The sequence below is a fragment of the Ictidomys tridecemlineatus genome, chromosome 8, assembly GCF_052094955.1.
Source record: "Ictidomys tridecemlineatus isolate mIctTri1 chromosome 8, mIctTri1.hap1, whole genome shotgun sequence".
In the NCBI taxonomy this organism is placed as follows: domain Eukaryota; kingdom Metazoa; phylum Chordata; class Mammalia; order Rodentia; family Sciuridae; genus Ictidomys; species Ictidomys tridecemlineatus.
Window position 1 is genome coordinate 33211126 of NC_135484.1, and position 22009 is coordinate 33233134.

At 37.3% G+C, this 22009-nt stretch overlaps 1 protein-coding gene across 18 annotated transcripts in view; it reads right to left on the reverse strand.

Moving 5' to 3' along the window:
* Positions 1-22009, reverse strand: part of L3mbtl3 (L3MBTL histone methyl-lysine binding protein 3) — a 110840-nt gene that overhangs the window by 2955 nt on the left and 85876 nt on the right. For 14 of the 18 annotated variants that reach the window (XM_078019173.1, XM_078019177.1, XM_078019178.1 and 11 more), the window contains 3 exons: positions 12347-12426; positions 3493-3665; positions 3191-3253 (listed from right to left, as the gene is read on the reverse strand). In XM_078019173.1, the coding sequence (XP_077875299.1) occupies positions 3191-3253; positions 3493-3665; positions 12347-12426 (316 nt within the window). The other 4 variants (XM_078019182.1, XM_078019185.1, XM_078019188.1 and 1 more) reach the window with 2 other exon arrangements.

The following is a 22009-nucleotide window of genomic DNA, read 5'->3' on the forward strand; positions in this document are numbered from 1 at the left end:
ACTGGATAATAAATTTCTGTCATTTTGGACACTTACCTGTTTGTAATGGTTGCCCTAGCAAACCGATATAACCCTGAATTCTGCAAAGAGTTCAGTAAACAAAGGCTGACATAATAAAACAGCCATTTCTTAAGATCTCTCTTCTCTAAAAATAAAAAGCCCTGTTCATCTAAATTGACTATATAGTATATATAGTGTACTTAACTATTAAGAACTAGAGTCATCTTATTCAAATTCAAGTAATAATTATGTGGAAAAAAAGGTTTATTGACCTCAGTAAGAAAACCATCTGCTGCAGTAAGCTAGACAGAAGGACTGCCAGGTTGGAAGCGGATTCCATGTTCTGGAAATTTGGCTCTGGTTTCAATTGCTTGTGCTATGAAGAAGGCCAGGAAGAAAGGCAGGGCTGATAACATTTCACTCAACCAAGGAAGACCCTGGCAGAAGGGACAGCCTGACAGAAGTCTTCTAGATCCTTAATGAAAATGTCAAGTAACACATTGCATCCCAAGAAGCGCACAAGAGACTGATGAGTTGATTCCAATTCTGGACCCTACTGGAGGTTTGCAGCAGCCACCGAATATCCTTCAATGTCTATGTAAGACTTTAACATGACAGGTGACTGAAGAAAAGGAACATGTAGAGAACTGAGAGGCTGAGATTTGAAGTTAAGAGTATAAACTGGTTAAATTTTGGTAGATTATTATTTATAAGATTGTGCTAGAATGAAAAAAAATCTTGAAGCCAGTGCCTAACTCTGTGTTATCTCATACAAGCTGCTCTGATGTGTGGCTCTAGAATGAACTTCAAGTGGAAGGACATAAACGGAAGGAAGTGCATTGTGAGAACAGTGCTGTGTTACTGGGCTTACTTCTGATTTGCTTTTGTAATGCACACATAGTGGCCTGACTCTATAGATGAAGTGTTGTGCTAAAGCCCTAAACAAGGAAGAAGGGTTAGGAACTCAGGACCCCTTCCTTCTTTTTCACTGCTCTTCCCTCCTTCCCAATGCTTTTATTCTGTAAACCACAATGACATAGTTCGTTGGAGTCTTTCTCAGAGTATAAAGGTATTAGTATACGCACTCAATGAAAGCATTCTAAACACCTATTATATTCTAAACACTCTTTTGAGGACTGGGCATATAGCAAAGAATAAAACAGATAAAAGCAAAATATGCAAGCAAGCACAACCTCTCTGTGGAGTTTACATTCCAGGAGTGGGAGACGACAATAAGCAACAGACACAATAAGGAAGCAAATTAATTAGTAAGTTAGAAGGCAATTATGTGTTCTGAGAAAACAGAGCTGGCTGGGGAGATGAGTGGGCAGCTGAGCGGGGATGCTCGAGTAGCAGCAGATGGTGATTTCAAGGAAGACAGTCAGGGCAGGACCAATTGAAATGCTGGCATCAGAGCAGAAGGAGACAGTCATGTGAGCATTTGGAGGAAGAGCATTCTAGACAGAGAAGAGCCTGAGCATGTCTGGACAGTCTGAGGAGAGCAAGGAGGCTGGCGTGTGGAACTGTGATGGGCAGCCTAAACAAAGAGGCCAGGCAGCAAGGGGTGTCAGGCTGCAGGCCCCTGTCAGGACATGGGATTTTACTGAGAGACTAGAAGAACCTGAACAGAGAAGTGACATGATCTGCAACTAGGTGTGTTTTAAAAACACAGATTCCACCCTCTTCCTCTCTCTGCACCACTACCCTGGACTGGACCATCATCTCACACGTTGATTCATGCAACAACTTCCTAACAGGTCTCTCTGCCCCTTTTTGCTCTCCTGTATTCTATTCCCAGCACAGCCAGAAATACCACATCAATTTGAGTTTGAAATCAAACCTTACTTTAACTATATAATACAGCAAATCTATAAGGATTATCTAGCTATTAACAGAATCAAAAAAATAGAATTTACAAAATAAATTGACTGCTTGTTTATTTTCAAAAATATTTATCATTTTTAAAGGTAATGACCACATGACTCTTTCAAAGAAAGCACAATGACTCTAGGGTGTGAATCTAAGGCTATGCAGGGATAGAAAATTCACTCAGAGTAGTTTTCACAAAGACAGGACCTTAGGGGGAAAAAAACCCAAATGAGCAACTGGCAACTAGAAATCAGCTACAAAGAAGACAAAACATTTCTTCAGTAGGAACATAAACCAGAAAAAAAGGGCATGTTTAAAATTAGATCCTTGTGCATTTTAATTGGCATCCATCTAAAGAATAATTATATCTCACAGTTTAGTGCGGCCTACAACCAGTTGCTGAATTCTCAGCTGTCCTTACACTCTTGCAATGCTCTTAGCTGCAAGTGTGCTAGTCTTAAAAGCTGAGGTCTATACGTGAGGCAAACAAGGTGTGCATGAGTGTAACTGTAGACAGCAGGTGCTGGAGAAAGCCTTCTGAAATTATGCAGTCTGTTTTCTGCCTTGTGGCAGTAGTACACACTACCCAAATCAGAGCATTAATGGACTGCTCTGCTTAGGAGAGATGACAGGCAAGTGGCTTATTTTTACAAATCTCTGGTGAAAAGGCTCCTGCTGTACTCTGACTGCATCACCTCTAGGGTAGTAAGAAAGCAAATTCCTACTTACTCTAATGTTCAGTCCGGGTGGTCATTATTAATCATCCCTTATATTCAATTTTTGGAGAAGCGGTGAAACAATAAATAAAATAATCTTCCCAAAGCAGACTGTGATAAATGTCTATTATTATACATAATAATGAGAAATATTTAAGAGGTAAGGGATTGTTTTTAGCAATAATGGTAATATTATTTATTATAAGTATCAAATATAGTTAATCTTGGTATTGTTAGAAAAATATTTGAAAATAAAATAATGGAAACTAATTTCACTTTATTAAAAAAAAGTTGCACATTTCTCTTTTGGGCTTCTTTTTATGCTATAAGCTATGTAAGTGTATGCTATTGAGTTTTGTGTTTTTTAAAATAATGAGTCTAATGCTCCTGTGCAGAATAAAATGGTACTTACAAACATTCCTTTGGCTCTCATCTACCAAGACATTTTTACATAACTCATTACTGCTCTCTGTTAGACAACTATGTGTCAATTTCAACATAACCCATTTGTTGATTCTGCCAATTCAACGTATTTCCCCATTGGATGCACTCCAGTGCTTTGATCCCATTAAATGACATTACTAGCAATTTAATGGAATACTTACTTCATCTTTAAACACCTTTCCATGTTCTTCACACCCAGGTAAGCTCTGTATGAATTCTGACACCTGTCAAAAATAATACCAAATCTCTGAGTTAAAAAACAAACCAAAACAAAAAATTCAAATGCTACAGGTTCAAAATATTTAACCCAGATGTTTTAGGAATGTGTTAGAATAATTCCTTCTCTTACAGGGAGTAGTGGGGAAAAAAACCCAAACAGTACCCTATCTACTCTCAGTGTGTCGACTTCCATAAGTCATTACTCTTATACCTGCTGCCTGAAAGACAAGAAAATAAAATATACCTCATCCGTGCTCCATTTGGAAACTTTACTCGCAGGGATTCCAGCAACAGTTGGAAGAAGTTTGCTCTGCTGCTCCCAGCGCAAGGGCAGACATGGAATTGGGGACTTAAAGGACAGAAAGACTGCTGACCTACGCTGTGCCTGCTGTACGGTAGGCTCCTCCCGGGCACCTGCTCAATTGAAACAAATGGGATATCATTCTCTGAAAGCAGCAAAAAAGCCCCAAATGCCATGCATGTCCCCCAGATGATGAAGTTGTGGGAAGAGGAGGAAGTCTAGCGGGATTCTTTTCAACATCATGTCATTGAACAATCACCATCTCCTTTGTCTTTACTGAAGGTCACTGGAAAAAATCAACCACATTCAACTTACATGTTTGCTACAGCATCCATTATTAAAGCCATGTTTCACTATGTCGTTCAGTGTTGCCTCTTGAATGCTGCAGATGAGAAATGTGCCACAAGGAAAGTAACTCTCACCTTGGTAAACTGTTCCTCTTTCTGCCTCAGAAGTCATAGAGGGAACAGTTGCCAATTTGCATGCCCAAGTGCAGCAACTGTGCTCACCAGCTGGTTACTATACTTGTTCCCCCTTTTGACTCCACCTTGGTTTGTTTCTAATTTACTAATCAGGGTGACTTTTATGTAGCCAACTTAATTTTTTTTTTATTGAAAGGAGATAAGAAATTACTGCAACAAAAATAAAGAAGCAGAAAGGCAAATGCTTTTGTGATTCTTCACTTGCGCAGATCAAACTTAAAGTTTCAGAATTTTCTATTTACATGCTAGATCTTCAGAAATCAAACAGGTATGCTGCTGCTTTGTAAAAACAGACATTCTTTAGCAAATGACCTCTGTCCTTAGAACTCTTAACTCAGACTGCCAGCAGAAGAAAGGCAACTCTTCCACAATAGACTCCCATCACACACAGGTCAGCTGCGGGGATATTTCAAGTGCATCAAAAATCCTTGCCAAAATGGCTACTTAGTTTAGGTTTTTCCCTTTTTTTTTTTTTTTTGCATGCATTCTCTCTAAAAATATATTCAAGTAAGCTTCTTTTTTTCTCTTGAAGAATAAGATTTATAGAAAGGCACATGAATTTTAAGTGTACAGCTCACTGAATTTTCACAAAGTAAACATATCCAAGTAGTCAACAACCAGATCAAAAAGAAGGTGGCCAGCACATTCTTATAACCCCATTGGTTCCCACCAAGGGTAGCTATTTCCCTGACTACGAACATGGTCGATTCATTTAACATTTTGGAATTACAATTAACTGAGATCACTGGTTTCACTGAACAGCATATCTGTGAGATGCTTATGGTCCACATAACGACAAACTCTTGAGAAGTGCATATTCATGATTTATGCCCATTTTGTACACTGGGTTGTCTTTTCTTGTTCTCACAGATTTACAGATGTTAGCTAAGTACACCCTAGGTAAGACTCCTTTGTTGGAAAAACACATTACAAATCTCTCTCCCACTCTGAGTCTTCCTTTTTACTTAATAGGATCTTTTGAAAAACAGAAGTCCCTAACTGTAATAATGGTTATTATTTTTTCCTTGTATGCTTAATGCTTCACATGTCTACTAAAGAAATACTGTTTTCCCCAAAGTCATAAGACGTCTACTCAGTTTTCCTCTATAAACACTCTATGTGCATTTCTTACATTTAGATCTACAATCCATCTGAATTTATGTTTGGGGTATTTATGAGGTAAGAATAAATATTAGTGTTTTTCACACATGGATTTCTAACTGCTCAACCACAATTTACTGAAAAGACCATCCTTTTTCTACTAAAATGAAGTGCCAGAGTTTCCATCCAGATTTTTCATTTTGACATACTGACCTCTTGACCTCAGCATGGATTTAATGACTATCACTTTGTAAGTGTCCTGATATCTATGAAGTAATCTTGTTCAAGATTGCCTTGGCTATCTATCCTTTCTCCTTTGCATTTACATGGAAATTTTAAAATCAGCTTGGAAAAAAAAAATGAGAAATGATGTCTTCACAATACCAAGTCTCTCAATCCATGAGTACAGCATATACCTCTATTTCTTTGGGTCTTTTTAAAAGCTCTCATTAATATTTTGCCATTTTCATCTAGAGATCCTGCACACCTTTTATTAAATTTATTCCTAAGTATCTGATGTTTTCTGATGTTGTTACAGAGGCACAGTTTTCTTAAAAATTATTTCCTCTTGCTCCATTCTGATTTTCTAATTCTTTTTTTCCTCTTCAGCTAGTCTAATTTAAATTGTTCTAAATGTTATCAAGTCACTTTACAAGGTCAAAAATCTATTTTTACATGAGCTAACACCTACTGGTCCTGATTCTGCTCTGTTGGGCCCACACAGCAAATTTTCTCCTATCATTTCATATGAAACATCTCTCAACATTTTTAAATTTAAATTTAAATTTTTAAAAATCTTTCAACATTTTTAAAAAAAGTCATTATAACTCTTTCCACATTTCATTCAATCAGTCTCAAGGTTTTAGATCATCATCTGATTTTACCAAACCAAATGTATAAACCAACACCAGTTTGTTTTATTCTTTTTAAATTATCCAGAGCTCAAAGTAGTTTTGTGTAGCCAGATAATAGGATAGAGGCTGGGAAGTATCTCAGTGGTAGAGTGTTGCTTAGCATGCACAAGGAGCTGGGTTAAATTTCCAGCACTGCAAAAATAAATAAATAAATAAATAAATAGGGGTAGATGAGGGGAGGCTGGGGATTGGGGATGTAGCTCAGTGGTGGAACACTTGCTTTGCATGTATAAAACCCAAGGTTCCAACTCCAGCACCAAAAATAAATAATAATAATAATAATAAAATTAAAAGAAAAGGGAGAGGGGTTGGTGACACCTTAAAAACATTCCTTTAATCTCAGATATTCCCAAGAGTTTAATAATCATTTGAAATACAATCACTGTGTATATGTCACAAGACAGGCTCAAATGAAATGGTAAGGTTTTCAATTCCATACTAGAATAAAATAATAGAAATTACTTAATTATTTGTGTCTGACTGTTTGCCACATACAGTCCTTTTTAAACCCAAACTCTACCCTGCCCTATGTATATGTTCCATTGACACCTGGCACTTTTACTCTGTCACTATAGCTCCATTCTATTTCCTACTACAAGTTATATTACTTGTTCATCACAGTTCTTTTCCAATGCTCCTACATTATTCCTCAGAAAAATAACTCTAAATTACTAAAAAACCTAAACTTCCTGTATTGGTGGTGACTTCTGCATGTCTTTGGACTTGATAGTATAAGCAGGCCTTAGACACATACTTCACAATTCCAATCCTAGTACCAACTTTGCTTCCTTCACTTTGAGACTCCACTTCCATTTGCTGAATCTTCTGTGCTGACTGATGCCCAGAGATCCACTGTTATTTTTTGACAAAAGGGGTAACTGCAGTGTTTACCAGCCATAGAACATACCATCTCCTATGATTCTAGTCCAAGAGGAATAAAAGCAACTTCATTTGAGTGAATCTGTATTTGATTCTGTGAATTGCTTAGAAAAGTGAATCCAGGTTTTTACTTAATGTGTGACAGAGACTAAAATAAACGCAAAAACATTTTGGCTCCAATGACTGGCTCAGTGTCAAGAGCAAGGAATGGTTAGTCTGAATGTGCACAATATGTTTTGGAAAACACAGTGTTTTGTTCTGTGAGACATTTCCACCACAAGCATTTTATTAAGATTCTCTTTCTTACTATCCTCCTTTGCAAACAACTACCTGCATGAAAAATAATACTTTTAAGGAGTTTCCTATAGTTTTCAAGTTTCCTAAAATAAAAATTGACCAAATATATCTGTTTAGATTGTTTTGACTCTTTTGTGTTCCTTTAAGCCAATGACAAAAGTGAAACCAAAACCTTCAAACGCCTGCTCGCATTCTAGTGTTGAAACAGTGCCATGAAGGAGTTTGTCTCTAATATGGGGAAACTGAGACCCAGCCCTCATACACCCAAAACCACACTGAGAGATAGGAGCCACATCAGTGTGTGGCCTGATCTCTTTTGCCTCCTGATATAAAGTATAGGGTCTGGATCCAGATGGCAAGTTCTGGAATACAGCTGAGAGGCCTGGATTCAAATCCCTACTCTGTCAGTATAATATTGGCTAAACTAATTTACATGTAAGGATTACAGGATATTTTCTAAATGTTTATCCTAGCATCTGACATTTACTAAGCACTTGGCAAATGGGAGAAATTACTACAATCTTGAAATAAAGGCATGTAATTGACAGTGTATTGGACAAAATGAAGAAGACACAACAATCTGTTTCAGCTAATATTCCAGAAGACTACAAAATATGTTCTTAATGTGAAAGGAAAAAATAAAACCAAAAGAAATGGGATACATCTGGTCACTATTTTTTTCCCCCTCAAATGAGGTTAACTGTTAAATAAATATAAAATGATCAACAACAAGTGTTTGGGTAGAATAAGTAGATTCAAAGGATCGAGGAATACAGAGATTATTAACTTCCAAGACACTTAACCTCAGGCATGAAAGATTTTTGAAGATCATTTCAAGTTAACAATCAAAATAAACAGACTTCTATGGAGGAAAAACTGGAGCCTGGTTTTTCCAGTAAGAATCTGGCACATTACAAAATGGCGTTCAACTTTTTAAAGATATAAGCCCCCTATGAGAGAATTCTTGAAGGAGAGAAAACAAAACCATGGAAGCAAAAGAGTTTAAACTTGAAAGCCAATCTACAGAATTCTTTATTAATGGATCTTTCCACCATGGTGGAAATGAGCTATTTATCCCTTCAGGTAGAAAAGATGAGAGAAAGAAGACTATCAAATTATATTCCATAAAAGCCTCTAAATGTCCAATTCCACAACAGGGCATGAACCATCCAAAAAGGGCTTATAATTACGCATACTGTGCTGAATTAAACTGAATTAAATGAAGAGACATGGGAGGAATCCTTTTTTTCTTTTCTTTTTCTAAAACCAATTTGTTCCAAGATTCCAAACAAAATCATCTTCGTGGACCTACTGAGTCACTAAACCCTACTGGGTTTGGAAAGACATTCAGGGCGGCTGCTTCTCAGTCTTCTTTGTGGTTAGGTGCAGCCCACTGCAATGGGCTTCCCCTCACTGCTCCGTAGCACCCCCAGCCCCGCCAGATCTGGAAGGACCACAGGAATAGAACTGAGAAGGGGCACTGCTGGGCACCTCCTGGGCTCAAGGGAGTGGGCCGCAATGCAGCACCTGTACCTGACCTTCACCTTCACCAGATCTGAAGAAGGGATTCTGTCCTGACCCAAATGGGAAAGTGTTCCCTAAAAGACACAGGGAACTACCTCAGGGCTCAAAAATGATAAAAGAGAAAACAGTCACCATGGAGCCTCTGATAAAAAGCTCTATAAAAACATCAAAAGGGGAGCACTGATTTATTGACAAAGCTTAATAATTTTAGTAAGTCACAGGGGACATCGCTTTTACTAAACAAAAAAATAGGGTATGAAAAGAGAAGAACAAGACAACACGATTGGAAATTATAGGAAAATAAAACACACTGCTGTTAAAAATCCACGTTACAAGCAGTAAATACGAGATATCAGAAGAGGTTAATGAGCTATTTTAATGTGGGAAACATGTCTAGGACATCAAAAAAATCGCACAAGCTGTTAAAATATTAAAAACTCTTCCACAGTGGTTGATAATAATCACCTCTCCACCCCACACTGGGCCCTTGTGGAGCTTCCCCAAGACACAGATCTGAAGGAAGCTCATGATACAGCGGGGAGCTGTGAGACCCTGCTGGAGCAATAAGACCACTGCAGGATACAACCATTTTTATGCAATGCTGGCTGCTAAAGAAACTGCTAAATATTTTACATATCAACTCTTAGTTCCAATCCAACAACAGAAATCACTAGTCAAGAAAGAGACAAACAGAGTAAAAGTAAAAGTCAAAACTGAAGGAAACTTTTTGGTTCTAAGGAACACCTGGGTCTAAAAAAAAAAAAAAAAAAATCAACAACGCACATTACTTCCCAGGAAATATTCATGCAAAAAAAAGTACATTTAAGAACCGGGTTCATTTTTCAAACTCAAAAGACTGGACTGAATTGGGGTAGCCAAATCTCACTGGTGTAAAATGGTATTTTGGTTTCATTTCTTCTGTTTGATTTTTCTTAAAAGAAAAAAAATAGGCCAAACAACTGTCTAGACACAGTGAATTCTGGAACAGACCACTCAATTCCCCTTCATGCTAAGGCCACCGTTCTTCTACCTGTTGCATTTTGAAGGCTCAGAGCTGCCTCCCTCTCTAAGAGCTGCCCTAAAACAGAGGGAGCTTCTTTACCTAAGGACACCCACTTCTGGCCAAGATCTGAGGTCTGCTCAATCAGACACAAAGCCTGCTCTCTCGCCTAAATTTGGGATAACTCTGAAGAAACTTAGGGCAAGGACTAGGTCTCTTTTGTAATCACATCCCAACTCGCCTTCTCATCCTATCCAAACCGATTTCTGTCAGTGTCTCATTGGTACCATTCCCAAGAACATTCACCAGCAAACCCCAGACAACACTCTCTTCATTAGAAAATGATTATGAAAAAAAATCCACTCATTTAAAAAAGATAAAGGAAGTTTAAGAAAGATGTTAAGTGAAAGACAGCCAATGAAATGATTTCATTACAGATAAAATTAATTTTATGGTTGGAATGATAGTGGAATGAATCAGATATAATCACCTATGTGCACACATGATTACGCAACCTGGGTAACTCTACATCATGTACCAGACAAATGAGAAGTTATACTTCATTTAAGTATAAGGTCTCAAAATGCAATCTACTGTCACGTATAACTAATTAGAATTTAAAAAAATCAAAAACCGATTTTATGGGACACTTACTCAAAATGTTTCAAAAATGTGAGAGACGGATAGTTATCAAATTCATTTTAGGAGGCTAAAGTTGAATGAGCCAGTAAAGAGGAAAATTATAGGCCAATCTCGCATAAACACTTACATAAAAAAAATGTTCACAACTTATTTTACTAGGCTTCCTTTCACAATACAAAAAGATAATAATTCAAATATGCATACTGAACTACTGGTTTTATAGGTTCAAAATAATAAAAATAAATGACTTGGAAAAAAACACAAAATTAAGAATTATATATGAATTCTAGAAATGTTTCTTTGCAAAGAATTACAAGAGGAAATTCAAATCAAGAAAAATAGAAAAATAAAAATAGAAACTAAAAGTAGGGAGAGAGAAGACCATACGTATCAAGTGTTAATAAATCTAGAATTCTCTATGAAATGGGTAATTTTCTGGAAAAAAACTATCAAAATCATTTAGCAAATAAAAATTAAATAGGTCATCAAGTTAAACTACAGTGTTTTAAATTATTACTCCTTCCAAAAGTTCAGGACCTAGAAATTTTTACTATGGATCTGCACCATCAATGAGATACAAAGACATTATTTCCCACAATATTAATAGTACTAACAAAAGTGGTATATTCAATCCTCAGAATGACTCAACGTGTGCGTATGGGGACCACATCAAATTTTTTTAGGAGGAACTGAGGCACAGCCACAGGGCTAGTATGCGGCAGAGCCGAGACTTAATGAAGGCCATGCTATTAACTTTTGGTAGACCGACGCCTACAAAGAAAGGCTGAGCCTCTGTGTGAGAACTAGACATAGCCCTGATAACAAAAACTTCAAAAATTAAATATTTTTCTTCTTTTTCAATGATCAGAAACATTTTAAAGAATCAAATCCTTGCACAGGCTTACTATGTGGCAGCCACTGGTCTAAGGAAGTAAAAATGTTATTGTGTTTCTCTCTCACTACAACCTCAGGAAGAAGTTATGTCACCTACTCCTTCTGGAGAGATGAAAAACAGACACACTAAGAGATGTTTTTAATGACATGTCCAAGATCACACAGCTAGCAAGTGAACCCTACTGAACCCTGGCCATCTGTAGGATCTGGATGTGGTGTCATAAAACATGCTGTGGACAGTGCTGAACATAACTTCCAAATTAGTCATGAATTATTGCTCTACGACAATCAGCTACAGAAACCCAAGCACCACTGAGCGAGTAGGTCACTGCAGAGTCATTAGGAACCATTCTCGCATCTTATGTGATATCCAAACAAAAAAAAAGGGTATGTGAAAAGCAAAGTCTCCAAGAATAATCATCACACTCACTAACAACCAGACATTTTCTTATGAGAAACAAATCATAAGTTATATGTGAATTAATAAGTACCATCTATACCATGACTAGCAGTGGTTACAACTTAATTAAATCACTGCCTTTTCAACAATAATGTGAGTCAAATTACTTTCTCTAGTATAACTTAAAACATTTGTTCAAATGATTTTTGTGATACTGAATGGAGATCATATTCTATTTGGATTTCATATAAACTCTGAATTGAGTTTTAAACATATTAAGCAAATAACACCAATAATACTAAAGAAAATGTAGCCCAAGAACCAAGAGAATGTCTCCTACCAAGCTGTATACAATATATGAAACACATTGTGAATATAAAGCCATACATGAATCTTTATCATTATGAATTATATGCTAAATAAATTTTATTGCCTGCATTAAGGATTAAACCAACCAAATAAAGCTGATCTTTAATATAAATCTGACTACTGTATTCCAGTTAAATTCTATTTATTTTGCAGTGCTGGAGATCAAACTCAGGGCCTTACGCATGCTAGGCAAGCACTCTACCACTGAGCCACATCCCTAATCAATAATTATGAGTTTTACATTCTTGAATATTAAGAGTAACACCCATCAATAAGATGAGAATATCATAGTTACCTCTGGCTTCATGTGATGTCCTCATTTCACTTTCTGTTCTCTCTTCAAAGTCTTCTTTGACATCATCAGCATGCTGGTCTCTGAGGAAAAAAAAATGTGTTTCTGTATTTTATAAGAGGAGCATTTTAAAAAATAGTTCATAGCTATATTTTAACAACTGTTTTTTTTTTAATTTAAAAAACAAGTACTACCAAAATATTAGAAAGGCTATGTAGTTCTACAACAAAACAATTAACACTAATAACATCTACAAATGCCCCACTTTCCTCATCAACAATTTTTTATTATTATTCAGAAAAGAGATTTTTAAAACTAAGAATATTAAGATGAACTATTCTGGAAAATGTAGCTATATAATAACCCAGTAATAATTTCTCATGCATTCATAATAAATTTTACTTGTTCTGCTTGGTAAGACTTCAATTTAGGGGGAAAAAAAAAGGTTTGGAAGTCTTGGACAATTATTTACACCATTTTACATCTCGGGTTCCTAGGACTTGGGTTGAAGCTGAGACTGGTCCATAAAAATCAATCTGAATTTGAGGAAGTTTTTCTTGGATTAATTAGGTCAAATCCATAAACTGAACTGATTCTATCACTTTTTGACCAGGAATGACCTAACACTAAACTAAACATAGTACAGATTGCCTAAAATAAAATGGTTTCATTAAAAATCTTAATTTAGATCTTTTCCCTTAAGCCAGGAACAAAAATGGCTCTATGAAACTGGGCATATGATACTTATTTAAAGCTAAATTTCAGAGATTTGAAAAATTTCAACCCAATGTATTCCATTTTCAAGGTTCAAAATAAACCTCACTTTGTAATTTCCCCTATCTAGGATACAGTATCTATCTGACTACATATTACAGTGCTTTGTAAAACTCTCACCCAGACCTCTTTTATTGTTGAGTTTAAAGAACAAGGCAAATGCATATGAAACAAAATATTCCAACAAAACATAAAAGGTTCTACAGTTTTAATTACAAAATAGTAATTTATACTCCATTTAAAATTATAACAATGTAACATAATGATGCTAACATAGTAAGCAGGCAATCAGTGTTTTAGAAAAGATTATTTCCAAGAGCAAATGTGAAATTTCATTTGAACCTGACCTCCCAAGCTTGGTTCATAGTAAAAACAATCAGTCACAACTGCTTAAAACTATTTGTGCTCAGTTGAGAATGGGGAAAATCACTTTAGTTGTTCAATTAAATTGTATTTTTTTCAAGAAATTCAGAAAGCTCTGAATAAGATTTTTAATGAATCCATTCCAGCATGTTTGGTATAGTAGTCGGTCAACTCAATGGCAGAGGCTCTTACTCCAGAGAAAGTAAAATAAACGTAAGAATATCACTGATAACTGAAGAATGAATGTTAGTTGAGGTATTGATAGAAAACTTTCTTCTCTGTTAAAGCAGTGCCCCGAAGTCACACTTGGTGATTACGATATGTTAAGATCGGCGTACTAAAAATTAACTCATAAACTTACAAACTTGTTTCATATTAAATTGAAAATAATATTCTTTGAGTCAAATTTTATCTTAGTAAGTACTGATTGTAGCCAACGAAAAATGTTGCTTATGGGTAGCTATATTGATATTTATTGGAAAAATGCACTGTGATGATACAACTTAAAAGTGGCTTTTCCCAGAGTCAAAGAAAATATGTTCCTAGAAACTTTGATTAGTAATTTTTTTCAAGAGATGGAGCAAAGACTAAAAATAAGTTTTAAACTTCTCTGTGTAAGTTTTCAAGTCACTTTCTAATGAAAATAGAAAGGGAAAATAAAACCTTTGACCCTCCTTGTTCTACAGTTTCAACTTCCTAAGCAAAAGTTATTCTAGTTACATAGTCTTTCAATTATAGACAAAGTATGTTTATATCAGAATGTGAAAACTTTGGGATAATATAGCAGTATATTCTGCAGCATAATATAAGATATGCTTCCTGACAGATTTTTAAAAACTAACTACCTGAAATATTTTTATACTATTGTTAATATTACAACATCACTCAAATTAAAAGCTTCTTGACCTGCTCTCCTTGATCGACATCTCTCGGTGCCAATACTTATTTAGGCGGGAGCACACACTAGCTAGAGATGGGTGTGTCTCAACACAGAGAAAGCAGCCCAGCAACAGTGGTTACATCCTTGGAAGCAAGATGACCTGGTTCAAATTTCAGGTCTGCTACTTACTCATTTCACAGGACCTTCAGCAGCAAGTCACTCAATTTTCCCTAATTCTCAGGTGCATCATCTATCTATAAAACAAGGATAGGCTACCCTCACAGAGAGCATTTTGAGGACTAAAATAAAAATGTCTAAAAGTGCTTAGCACAGAGCCAGGAGCATGACACCTGGCAGTGATGACGATTTTCCAACTACTAATATATTAGGATAAAATTACCTGCAGATCTGTATCTTTTGAATATTAAAATAGGTTTTCAAGTAATGGTGCCTACAGCTGAACTGCCTGGGTTACTGGCCAGGTTCGCTCCTGAGGAGCAGTGTGGCCGGAACCAAGGATGGGGGTGTAACGCAGCACCTACATCACCAGAAGCCTGAGTTAAGTGAGCTTAGGTGGGAAGAAGCACCTAGAATATAGCCATTTCTCCTGGGATTCTAGAATTTTCCAGAACCAGTTTTCTTCAATTTATACTGAAATACAATCAGCAAAATTTTACTCAAGAATACTCTTTTGGCTTTTAATCAAGACAGTGGCATCCACTCAGAAAAAAAACATGTTCATTGTGAGTCAGCATCCTCTTTTCCTCTGTAATTAAGCAGCATGTTTTAGATGTCTTACTATCTTACTCTAATTATGCCTTGTGGTAAATATTAGGGAAACAAACATGAGAAGAGTAAATGCCTAGGAATAAGATGACATTTGAATGCATACAGCTGTATTTCCTTAAGTTTGTTTATTTTTCATTTTAAAACAATCCCTAACCAATTATGTTTCAACTGGTACCCAGTGTGCTAAAAACGATAGAGGAAAATATATGAAACAATAAATAATTTTGCTTCAATTTAAGAATGTATTCGTTTTAACCACCTCTCTAAATTCAGTATGTAAGGAGGAAGTAGAACATGCAATGTTAGCAGAAATGTGCCATATACGTCAGGCGCTTAAACCTCAGTGACTGTCAGCCCAGCCTCAGACACACTGCCACAGGTCAAGTGCAAAAGGCCTACTCCTTAGACTAGCTTGAAATAACCTGCTATAGTTTAGATCTGAAAAGTTCACAAAAAGCCTATGAGTTAAAGCCTTGGTCCCCAGCCTGTGGATCATTGGGAGGTGGAGGAAATTCGGGAGGTGGAGGTCTAGCTAGGCCATCAGAGGCATGTCTTTGAAGGGGATACTGGGACCCTGGCCCTTCCTCTCTTTCCTTCCTTCTGCTATCTCATTGCCAGATGAGCAGACTTCTTCTGCCACCCTCCAACCTCCCACCGTGATGCCATAGACCCCAAAGTAACAGGGTCACGTGACCTTGGCTAAAACCTCTGGTGAGCCAAAATAAACCTTTCTTCCCTTTAAGTTGATTGCCTCAGGTATTTCAACAATGGAAAGCCAACCAACACACAACACACCCTTCTCTTTCTGTAGTGGCTAATTACTCTCATAGGGGCCTTGTCAGGGCTGAAAAGGACTAGTACCCCTAGTAAGAAGTGGGGGCACAGTGAATGCCAGAAAGCCATTAATAAAATGTAGGTTTTTCTGTTTTGAACTTCAAAGGGATGCCTATTTGCACATCCCCAGGAATTTTTTTGTTTTTTGTTTTTTAATACCAGGGCAGAGGTCACATAGAGGTAAAGATCATAGAACAAGAATCCCCGAGGTTGCGCTTTGTAGGTTTCAAATACTTAACCTGTCTCCAAAATGCTTGTTCCTATAAATGAAGAACCTTGAGAAGCTTCAAGGCAAGGAAATAACCACCCTCAGAGGAATTCAGAAAGGTTGGGAAAATGAAACCAGTGGATTAAAAGTCTTATGTCTATGGTTAACATTCAAATAAGGGATTTTTAAAATTAAATTCCTTTTGAAATAAATGATACTACAGCCAATAGTTTTGTTTGTTTATTTTTTGGTACTGGGGATTAAACCCAGAGTGATTTAGCTTCATCCCCAGTCCTTTTTCTTTTATTTTGAGACAGGATATCCCTAAGTTGCTAAGGCTGATCTCAAACTTGTGAACCTCCTATCTCAGCCTCCCAAGTTACTGGGATTATAATGTGTGTGGCACTGTATCCAGCTGTAGCAGGTTTTACTGAATCAGGTTTTCATAAATATGGCCCAAGGTAAACACAGCTCACTCTAATGATTAAAAATAAAGACATTTTGATTAAGAAGCCCATTAAATTAGAAGTTCACATAAGGAACACATATTAGTGAAGGAACATAATAAAGCAATATAACGAGTGAATCAAGTGAGTATTATCAAGATACTAAGGAAAAAACTGCAGGAAAAACTCACTGAACAATTACTCCATCCTCCTATGGAACGGAAAGCCCTGTCCACTAAGGCGAGAACTGGGAAATAAACATGACATGTCACAGACAGACTGAGACCGCTGGTAACTTTTTGCTGTTGTGGAAAAGAGAATAGATGTCACTGCTGTTCTCCTTCTCATGGAAGAGTCCCCTGAGCAGGAATTAGAGACAGTCAAGATTCTGCTGCAATACTGCTGCGACAACTTCATAGGCATCTAACAGAAACATCCATCCTCCCTTACACTTGGAATGGCTGCCTCGGCGTCACAGCAGTTGGCATCAGAACCTCAGTGAGGGTTTAACTAAAACTGAGCTTTTCTCCGGCGCATACAAACGACTACACAGATTAGACCTAGATTCCCAAGAGCAGGAATATTTCAAAATTCCACAGCTCCTAATTCATATGTGGCAGCCCAGCAACAAAAGGAGGGGAGGCTTTGCGAAGCCAGGGAATGCTTGGTCAGCGAAATGACTTTCTCTAATCTTCCACACCAAGCCCTCAGGCCCAGAAAACCTCAGGAGGAAAAACAAAGTTCCCCAAGACTACTAATTAACTTTGGTAATCTTTTAGAACTCTGGCTCTAAAACTAATTTTATTCTGCTTGGTGTGATAGTTTTGCAAAGTAAATAGATGTATTTAGACTTGTAGTCTGATATTTTATGTTAGCTCATCTCCCCACCTGCTTAATAAGGTACAGAGGCTGTAGTGTGACTGGCAAAACTGTATTAGTGTAAAAACTTTAAATCAGATTGATGGTAGCAATTCCTACAACCTGTTCCATGTAAATTTCAGAGTGAAAACATGGGCCCTACAACTAAGAAGTCGTTTTAATAGCTTATAATAAATAGAATGAACTACATTTTTTTTATTAGATTACTTTAGCAGCGGGCCTTTGTCTTATTCAAGGAAATACAAGCATTTAGCAGGCATTTTCAATATGCTTTATTGTGTTCCTGTGTTTATATCTACACAAGTTTAAACATGGGAGTGTAAAACATTGATTTTTAATAAAGATAGCACCTAATTTAGAACACAATTAACAAGCAGCTGTAGGACAGACCTCATGCGAATTAGACTATGTAGGATGGATGCCTAGTGTTTTCTAATTGATAATACATTGTGAGTCATTACTCCGGGGAAGGATGTTTACATTCAATGGTATTTTCCAAAGCCCCCCGCATACAGAAGTCTTGCAGGAGCTTGTTAAACATGAGGATGAGAACTTCTCATCCTGGGTTGAGAACTTCCTTTTCCTGACAGTATCTCTGGAAGCAGTGCCTGAAATCCACATTTTTAAAAAAGCACTCTGGATAATGCAGGTGCAATTCTAAGTTTGAGACCCATGGTTTTATTAAGACACAGAAAGAAATACACATATTCTTTTACTCAGCTTGTGGACTTGTAGAATCGTTATCAGTCACCAGGAAAAGCTACCATCTGATGCCAGGGACAGAGATAGATGGCTGCTGCCATGGAGTGAGGCCATCACCTTCTGGAAAGCCCCAGCTCAGCACAGGTGTTCCTTACACTTCAGACAGATGAATGGGTGAGTGGGAAAACACTGTGTGCCCATGTTTCTACCTGGACAGGCACTAGGAAATGCTCATGAGTCTCTGCAGGCAGAGTCTAAGCACTCAGCAGGGAGAAGACTCAAGCAGGGAGCTGTGGAATGTAGGGCAGAGCTTCCCTGGGTGCAGGAGCACTAGGATATTGATCCCTGCAGGCCTCCATAACCCTCTCAGGCTCATCCATGTCCTTGTTATTCCTTACAAATGCTGTTACTTCTCTAGTATCATTATCCGTGTGGCTGGGATGGTAAACAACAACAGACAGGAAAGTATCAACCTCATTTATTTAAAAAAAATGTAGATATGTATTTGGGGGAATTTATCTTATTTAATAACTACTCCTTGGATATCTGGTATGGTGATCTTACAGAGTTGGAAATGTAGGAGTTTTAAGTGAACAAAAAGAAAGTATAGAGCTACTGCCTATTAGGCTATATGACAGGCTTGTCTCCTTTGAAGACGGACAGATGAGTCAAGGTCACCATTACATGTTGAGGGATGCATGGCAATATGCTCAGGGCTGAGGTTAATTCAGAGTGAGATAGGAGGCAGTCTCTGCCTTTATGGAGTGTATCATTAAGCGCAGTACACAAACACTTTAATAGAATCAGGATGTGTGATATGAGAGCACGACAGAAGGGCAGAATTGGCAGTCTGGAGGACCAGAAGAAGCTTCCCTGAGGAAGGGACAGTTAATGTAAAACAAAAGATGAGAGATATGCCAGAAGACACACAGAGGTTTGGGGTAGAGAGAAAAGGATGGTTGAGGACCAGGATGCATGAAGCATTGACTAAAAAAAAGGGCCTGGTGGGGGCAAGGCTGAGAAGTTCAGCAGGGGCTAGTTGACACAGGACTTTGTAGGCCACATGAAGTAGGGTCATAATCCTTAGTAATGGTAAGACACTGAAAAATTTTAAGCAGAGGGATACACTCAAATGAATTTTTAGATGCAAATTCCAAGGTTCTTTCCTAGAAAATTCTGGTGATCTAGGAAAGGTTCCCAAATTTGAATTTTAAAGACGTTGTGGGAATCTGACATGAAGCTAACTTTAGGAATTACTATTATGGAACATCAGTAATTCCTGTGGGTTTATGCGAGTAAGTAGTGCTTAAAATAATTCTACAGTGTGTACAGAATACACACGTTCAATTGTTCATTTATTCTTGGTCATATTATATCAGCCCTGGACCAAAAGCAACACCAGCGTATCACTCATTCTAGGGGCTATTTGGCATGTAGAACGGGTGAATGGGACTTAGGATGGTACAGCACTTGCTATCAGCACCTGTCTACTCACTGCCACTTCAGCACACATGGGGCTGATGTCCCCTATGCCACCTGCACTGCTTTCCTGCAGGATTCCGAGGGCAATGGCTGCTTTGGCTGCCATGCAGCAAGGCAGATGTGCTGAGGAATGCCATGTGCAGCCTCACTGTGGTGCAACAGAAGTGGTGTTGGCACAGTTCAGCTCCCTCGTCCCGCTACTGGGCTAGATCTGAGATGTGCAGTTTGGACAGCATCTCAGAGTTTTCCCAGATCTGTGCTCCTGCTGCCCACGGTGGCAACCAGTATGACAACTATGTTTCTTCTGGCTGCCTTTCCTTCCTTGTCCCCTTCTTCACTCCCTGACTCATGTTTTCTTCACATCCCAAGGAAATCACCTGCAACCATCTCCTGGTCTCAGGATTTACTTCTAGGGGTCAAAACTGTCTCTTGCCGTCACAAAGTACATTAAAGAAAAGACTGGCCAACTGCATTTTAGCAAATTATTAGGAATGCTGCAAAGAAAATCTGCTAAAATCTGAGTGGAAAATTATATCCAGGCAAGCAATGATTACAGGAAAAAAAAAAAAGAAAAGATAATTTGATATTACATGAATCATCTTATTTAAGCCATCTCTCCAAAGCATAACCCAAAAATATAAAAGAAATTGGCCAGCCATGCTTTTGTTCCTAAGGAACAAAAGAAAAACAGATTGAGCTCTCCCAATCCAAATTTCTAAAATCTCTAAAACCTGAAACTTCTTGAGCAATTTTAGAGAATTTCATAGTAGGGATGCTCAACTGGTAAAGTCCATGCAAATATGCTTAAATTTGAAACACTTCAGATCCCAAGCATTTTGGATAAGGGATACTCACTTGTATCATGAAACAAATTCAACCTCATTAATAAAAACTAACATTTATGCTGCATGAAGTGGCACATGCCTATTGTCCCAGCAGTTCAGGAGGCTGAGGCAAAAAAATCTTAAGTTCAAAGCCAGCCTCAACAACTTAGCAAGGCCCTGTCTCAAAAAAAAAAAAAAAAAAAAAAAAAAAGGGGCTGGGGATGGGGCTTAGTGGTAAAGCACTCCAGAGTTCAATCCCCAGTACAAACAAACAAAAAATAAAACAAAAAACCCACTAACATTGATAAAGGGCTTTTTTACTTATTAATCAAATTATAAGAGCTTTATATTATATTTAAACTTTCCATCTCACAAACTCTGAGGTTAATAACACGTAAGGAGCAATTTGTCTTCTCCTAAGAAGTAGGGAAGCCAAGATTTAACTAAACAGTACCCTATGCCTTGACTCACCAAGTTATACTCCTTTTCTATGAAGAAAAGTACAACGACAACATAAAACACTATGATGTGCTCTTACAGTGCTGGATCTAAAATATTTATTGGTTTGCACCTTGGATATGAATCAGAAATATTTAATATTTTTTTTTCTATTATTAGTGCATTATGATTATGCCAATAGTGAAAATTGTTGACACATACTTGTACATGCACACAATATAATTTGGTCAACAGTTGTGTTCCCCAACACTCTTTCCCTTTCCTTTCCTCCCCACTTCCCCTGGAGCCTTTCCTGAACTTTACTGATTTCCCTTCTGTTTTCATGAAATTTGCCCCTACCTTTCTTTTTTCCTCTCTAGCTTCTACAAATGAGAGAAAACATATGACCCTTAACTTTCTGAGTTTGATTTATTTTGCTCAACATAATGTCTCCAGTTTTTTCCATTTTCCTGCAAATGACATAATTTTGTTTTTCTTTATAGTCGAATAAAACCCCATGGTGCATATAAATATGTGCCATTTATACACACACACACAGACACACATACACCCCTCATATGTGTTCATATATGTCACATTATATATATTTCACATTATGTATATCACATCAACTATACCAAATTATATATGCACATATATATGTATATATACAAATACTACACCATACTTTCTTTATCCATTCATCCATTAATGGACACTTAGGCTGATTCCATAGTTTTGACTATTGTGAATTGTGCTACTATAAACATGGTATGCATATACTGCTACAGTATGCTCAAAATTCTTTAGGATAAATATTGATGAATGGTATAACCGGGTCATTTTGAGATTCTATTCCTAGTCTATTGGGGAAACTCCATACTCATTTCCATCATGGTTTTACTAATTTACACTCTTACTGACAGTGTATATATGTCCCTTTCCCCACACACACTTTCCAGCATTATTTGTATTCTTGATGGCTGCCATTCTGACTGGAGTGAGATGAAATCTCATTATAGTTTTTGATTTGTAGAGAAATACCTA